The sequence below is a fragment of the Clarias gariepinus genome, chromosome 26, assembly GCF_024256425.1.
Source record: "Clarias gariepinus isolate MV-2021 ecotype Netherlands chromosome 26, CGAR_prim_01v2, whole genome shotgun sequence".
NCBI lineage: Eukaryota > Metazoa > Chordata > Actinopteri > Siluriformes > Clariidae > Clarias > Clarias gariepinus.
In genome coordinates, this window is record NC_071125.1 from 10,313,026 (window position 1) to 10,319,961 (window position 6,936).

The 6,936-nt window shown below is 38.0% G+C and overlaps 1 protein-coding gene across 2 annotated transcripts; it reads left to right on the forward strand.

Moving 5' to 3' along the window:
* Nucleotides 1-1,064: 1,064 nt before the first annotated feature.
* Nucleotides 1,065-3,327, forward strand: LOC128514299 (uncharacterized). Of its 2 annotated transcripts, XM_053488090.1 has the most exons (3): nt 1,065-1,778; nt 1,885-2,167; nt 2,261-3,327. In XM_053488090.1, exons 1-3 carry the CDS (start codon nt 1,456-1,458, stop codon nt 2,903-2,905), a joined length of 1,251 nt encoding a protein of 416 aa, XP_053344065.1. In that variant the 5' UTR covers nt 1,065-1,455; the 3' UTR covers nt 2,906-3,327. The 2 variants fall into 2 exon arrangements, with proteins under 2 accessions (XP_053344065.1, XP_053344064.1); XM_053488089.1 differs by having other exon boundaries at nt 1,885-3,327.
* The last annotated feature ends 3,609 nt before the right edge of the window (nt 3,328-6,936 follow it).

Genomic DNA, 6,936 nt, shown 5'->3' on the forward strand with positions numbered 1-6,936 from the left:
ACACTACAAACTGCATAGAATGGTGGTGGCATCATCGTGTTTGGAGTCAGCAGAACTGGTGCACTGAAGAATGCAAATGGAATATTGAAGAAGGGGGGTCAAAACCTTAGAATCATTGAGCATAACCTCAAACGATGAGTAGACAGCTGAAGATTGGAGAAAATTGAGTGTTCCAAAGAGACAATGAGCCCAAACACACATATCAAAGCTGTGGTGAATTGATAAAGCAGGCTAACTCCCCACTTTTGGAGCCTCAACTTTATAAAAAAGTATAAACCATGCTTAAAAAGCATGTACTGGGTGCATGCTAGAAAACAATCAAATTTAACACTACAGTTCTGGAAAGATGGTCAAATATGCAAGCTATTCTGAAGGTTGTTGATGGCAATCAAAAGTGTACACGCCAAGTAACACATTTGACCAATAATTAAAGACCCATTTATGCCGTCTAGAGAATCTGGTGCTTTTGAACAGGTTTGTGACATTAGGTTTATACGATTTTTATTTGAATGGTTCCTCTGTTTTATTGGAAGCCTCTCAAGGAAAGACTTTATCAAGTCAGGCATTATAAAAGGAAATATTATCTATATGAAACCCCATGAAAACAATATTCCTCTTGAAACATAAAATTGGCTCAAGTTGAATATCAGTGCTGGCCACCTAATATCTTCTCTTTATAACTTCCTGCAGGTTTATCAGGTACCATCTACAAGATGGTATCAGGTTGCTATGGGTGACAGAGTCTGGTACTGAAATTTCTGTCTCTTTATGGAATTAATGCCTAGAGAAGATTAATGCTTAACAATAAATCCTCATTACTATCTTACCCAGTTTATCAAGGATTTACATAGATTGTATTAGACCAATGATATTTCATAAGTTTTATGTATTTTTTTCAGGTTGTATAAATGTAACTTCACAAAAGCATCCCCTTTCTCCATTTTTCCTGTGGACCTATGCAAGGTTTTCAGTGCAGGATGTTTAGAAAAAAAATTAATTGTTAAAACGTATTTGTTAAATCAGACTTTTTACTACAACACAGAACCGGAGTACTTACAGTTTTTTCTGATTGCTTAAACAGTAATAATGATTCCTGTAGCACAATTTCTAAAATTATTAATAGTTGTAGAAAAACTATTCACTGAGTTTGCAAAATTAAAAGCACAAACACTGCTTTGCACACAGTTTGCACTTTTATAACACACAATTTGCAAATGTATAAATACAATCTAATCCACAGCACTCCTTTTGCAGAACTGTAAACACAACTCAGTACTTTACACACAATTTCCAAATTATCAGAACACTCCTAGTAAAACTATACACATTTATGGACATTTTTTACACTTTTTGTGTAACTGTTTGACCACACTGCACATGTGAAAACAGTTTTATATAATTAGTTCACTTTGCAATCAGCTTGAGCACTATAAATAAGCCACAGGTAAGCTTTCAATGTGGAGAACAATGGAGGGCAGACTGAGAAGAGTGAGAATTAGAGGAGGGCGAGGAAGAGGAAGAGGACGAGGACGTGAAGGAGCAGGTGGAAGAGGAGGAGGACAAAGACTAGGAGGTGAATTTAGAGGAAGAGGACAAGGAGGTGAAGAGGAAGGAGGAAGGATAAGAAGAATCAGAATTCCTGATGACATCAGAGCAACAATAGTAGACCATGTAATCAACCATGGAATGACCCTAAGGGAAGCTGGCCAACGGGTTCAGCCTAACCTCAGCCGCTACACTGTAGCAAGTATCATAAGGACATTTCGAAATGAGAATCGGTTAGTACAGTTACTTCATACTACAGTAAGTTTTCTAGTAGCACCATACCCTAATGAAAAACAATACAGTACTTGACATGTAAAAACTGAATTTGTTACTTTACAGAGTTGCTAGAAATCCAGCATCTGGGGGCAGACAAAGAATGTTCACTGAAGAACAAGAGACTCATATAGTCAATATGGTGTTGGCCAATAATTCCATTAGGCTGCGAGAAATACAGCAGCGCATAATAGAGGATACCATCACATTCCAAAACATAAACAACGTGAGCATCTCTGCATTATCTCGTGTACTGGCACGAAATAGAATAAGAATGAAACAAATTTACAGAGTCCCTTTTGAAAGAAACAGTGAGCGCATAAAACAACTGCGATATGAATATGTTCAGGTAAGCTATAATATCATTGGTACTGAATGTGGAAGTCCATCCTGTAGTGCTGTGTATGAACCTGCTGTGCTGCATTTGTTTTGTCTTTTCCAGAGAGTGATGGAGCTAGAGGCAGATGCCATGGGTCATGAACTGATTTATGTAGATGAGGCAGGTTTTAACCTAACTAAAACAAGGAGACGTGGCAGGAACCTTATTGGACAACGTGCTATAATCAATGTGCCAGGACAGCGTGGTGGTAATATAACTATGTGTGCAGCTATGAGTCAAAATGGTGTTGTGCACCATCATGCAATCCTGGGCCCATATAACACTGCACACATTATTACATTCCTGGATACCCTATATCATACACTCACTAATGTTCAGAGAGCAGAGCAGATGAGATATGTTATCATATGGGACAATGTTAGCTTCCATAGGGCTGCTTTGGTCCGCAACTGGTTCACAGATCACCAACTCTTTACTGTACTAAACCTCCCCCCATATTCTCCATTCCTGAATCCAATCGAAGAATTCTTCTCTGCCTGGCGCTGGAAGGTCTATGACCGTCATCCCCATCAGCGCATGGCTCTTTTACAGGCAATGGAAGAGGCATGTGAGGATATTGACCAGGCATCATGTCAGGCCTGGATACGGCACTCAAGAAGATATTTTCCACGGTGCCTTGGACAAGAAGACATTGCTTGTGATGTCGATGAAATTCTGTGGCCGGACCCAGAAAGACGACATGATTGATATTTTTTCTCTCTCTCTCTTTCAGTGAAATTGTATGTTTTTTTGTGCTTCGTTTTGATATGTATGAATAAACATTCATACTTACAGTAAGTAAAATTTGAATCCTTGTGTGTTTGTATGACAAAATTATGTCAAAAGTATTACTTCAAATTCACCTACCTTGTGCACAGAGAAAGCAAAAGCCAGATGTGTTTTTTATTTATACCATCAGTGTGTAGTTGGCACTTTGTGTGCTTATAAATATGATGGTTAGTGTTAACTGTTTGGTACAAAAATACCATTTTTACAAAGGTTTGTAGAGTTAAACAAGATGTATACTCTTTTGCAAGAGAACTAAAATGTTTTGATAATTGGGTGAAAGGTTTTCTTATTTGTGTGTAGAGTTTTGCAAAAATAGCCAATAGTTACAAAAAATGTGCTTAAGCAATCAGAAAAAACTGTAATATTATGGGTTCCACATGGAAAAACACAAATTTACAAAGAACAAGAGGTGTCAGTTTGGTGGAATTTGAACTCCTGCAGTACCCAATTTTATAGTTGCATCCCGCTAGCAAAGTCATTATCACCCAGATCAATGATTTCTTGATTTGACACAATAGAAAATGGTTGAAATAGGTTGAAATTTGGATAGCACCCACTACACAGGCCAAAATATGATTAAATTGTCTAAATGAACTCCACCATTTGTACACGTTGTACATAAAATAAAGCAGACAAATTCAATGCTATACAGCCCTTAAGGCAACTGCAGTAAATTGTGAATATAGTACTCCTTTGAATAAAGTTTGCTGTTTCTAATTAACACCTGTATTACACAATGTTGACTGCTTTGCAATAATTCTGATAATATAAGCAGCCTATGAAATCAAGTTGGGTGCGAGTTAAGCATTACATTAATTCTATTTAAAAAAATGTGTTTTCTGTACACATCAACCATGTAGAGGAAAACCTTTGAAATTTGATCATTTTACATACTATCCTAAGAAATACAAAAGAACAGTGTGTTTACAGATTGTGTTTGTATTCATTGATTGGCAAACATGGTGCAAACATTTGGAAATACCAATCAGCTTATGCAATCTATAATATATGTGGAACTGAAGGACTTCCAAGGTTTCCTCATGCTTTCGTGGTTTTTCCATGCTGTACTGCCCTAAAATAATTTCAATTAAACCTTTAATTACTCCTACTCCATATTATTACTAGAATACAGTACATGAACTCAAAACATATTTAGATCTAAACAAACAAATAAAAAACAAACAAACAAAGATCAATGGCTCATCTTTAGACTAGGTGAGGTTGTACTGTATCTTTAGAGTTCAGGGAGGCTGCTCTCTGGTGGTGTGTTGGTGAAATGTCTTGAGCAGACTTGATTGTGATATAAATAAATGTGACAATTAAAAAAAATCAACTAGTGCAAACTGCATAATAGACATCAAAGACATGAATTCCTGCCACTTACAAGCATTTGTTACAAAAGAAACAGATCAAAAGGATCAGCTAGCGGACAGATTAAACTCTGTAGTGTAAACTGTGTAAGCTAACAGTGCAGTGTGTGTGTGTGTGTGTGATCTAATGGTGAACCATTTGTTAGCTAATGGTGAATAGCGTGAGCTAGCAGTTAACTGTGTGGGTTAATATTGAACTGTGTGGGCTAGAAATGAAATGTGTGAGCTAACAGTGATATGTGGGTAAGCTAACAGGGAACTGTGTGAGCTAATAATGAAGTGTGTGAGCTAATGCGGACTGTGTGAGCTAACAGTTAACTGTGTGGGCTGACACTGAATTGTGTGAGCTAAACTTTTTGCTGAACAGTAAGTGTCAGTGCCGCTTACCAAAATAACCATATGCTCCTCAACAAATAGCTTTTGTTGGACGTCTGTTGTTGGACAGAATGCATGTGGAAAACAGGGGAAAGCAAACTGCTGGAGCATGCAACAAATCATCTCAGCTGCTCAGTCTTTTCTCCTGGAAATTTGCAAAAGAAAAACAGTGAATGCATTGGAATATGGCCAGTCAGTGTTTCCTAAGTGGTGTGTAGAAGGAGGACTTTTTTCCCCTTTTTAGATAACACAAGCACCAGTTAAGCAGCCTTAAACAACCCAAAGAACCCAGAATCCTAAAAGGCCCTTAGAATTCCTTATTTACCCAGTGATAGTGAAATGGCATGCTTCTTTAACCCTTTTCCCTGGGATTCCAATGGAAAAGTGTAACCTGGTGTTTGTGGTCCTGTAGATTCTGCATTTACACTATTGAAAAACGCTCTAAAATGACTTTATTATATGCTTTTCCCAAATAATTCAGAATTCAATATTCAAATCCTAAATAAGAAAATATTGTTAAATTCCAGGTGTGACTGTTTCTTCTCTACTGGCTGTATCCCTTAATACAGGACAAACCTTCTACATGCATGTTTGCATCTGTGTGTAGTCAGTGGTGGTAAGTTTTAACATGCAGTGTGCGTTTATGTGTGTGTATATGGCATGTGTAAAGAGTAACTGGACAAGTGACCTGTGCTGGGAATACCCTTTGCTCTGTCCCTCCCTGATCTTATCATGGTTGATACCATTGTTGCAAAGGAAGCTGGTAGCTTTGTGGCCCCCGATAAAGCCACTATAACAGTTTTATAATCCAACCTCTATTTCCAGCCAGCAGCTAGCAGAAACCGCAGCCTATAAAACAAACCTTTGTCCCAAACAATTAAGGTGACATGATAATATCCATCATTAGAGAGCTGATGATGGAACTGGAGAGGATATATTTTGTTTGTCTCCCACCGAAGAGACAGACGCATCTTCATTGCAGCGCTGTGTCTAAACACCGACGTCTACTGCATTTGTGATGATGGTATCGCTTTGTGAGATGACTTATTCCATCATGTCTGTCTGCCTGCACAAATACTCTTTATTGCCAACAGAGACAGTCAGACTGCTCAATCAGAGCGAGCACATGCATGCAGAGGTGTGCACACGAGCGTTAGCTAATGACAGCCAATGTGACGCCAGATTTGATGTGCTGAGCGAATGGGCAATGGCTTGATGGGAGCAATGATATGGATGCTCCTGTTATCTTATCAGTCTTATCTGACTGATCAGTTCGTCTGGAGAATCACTGCTATTAGCGATAAGCTGCGTTTTATTTTCCCAAGTCCACTTTGTAGCAAAGTAATAACCTACCCCACCCCACATGCTAGTCATGTTGGAAAAACAGGTAGGTAAATAACAACGAATGCATCAGTGCAACAAAATATGTTAAATGCATTAGAATTGTATGTGCAGAGTAAGAAACATATAAGCTTAAAGAGACATGAGAGTGTTAGGGTAGTTAATATACTACAACTGGGTACTGAAACACTCTAGCACCATTATATATCATTTGCATGTATGTATTTTATGTCATTTTATGTTTCTTTAAGAATATCTGCTGCTGTTATTGCAGATCAGATCAGAAGCAATGATGCATCCCTGGCTTTTAATCTATCAAAATAGTTGCTGAGCTCCTGATGTATTCATTTCTATCATTGTATCAAACTATACTATAAGGAGTTTAGCTTTGTGGTCTGGTAAGCTGTGTCTCCTCTGAGCCAAGGATAAGGTCTAAATAAAAGGCTCCTCCTTGCTTGGAATTCATCTCTTTCTTTATTACGAGCAAAGGTCTGCAGCTGCTGGCACTGCAAGGTCCTGGTCACAGCTATCTTATCTTCCATCTACTATAAATATTTGACAGGAAGAGTAGAAGAAGGTTGAAAACTGTGGGGGTCATCCCACACAATTCCACTCTGAGATAGTATTTAAACCCAAATGAATCAAAATTGGCTGTAAGATCAGGCAGTATGTTGCTTCTTTTGCACGATCCAAATGTATAAGACTCTAATTTACCCCTAAGTTGATAGCTATTGTATATCAATCAGCTATATTTTTTGGAAAAAGAAAAAAACAGTAGACCATGTCTAGGCTATTGTGAATGTGAAGATGCCATGCCGTGGGTTAAAGGGAAGAGATGAAGAAGTGGAAAGAAAAAAAAGGGAC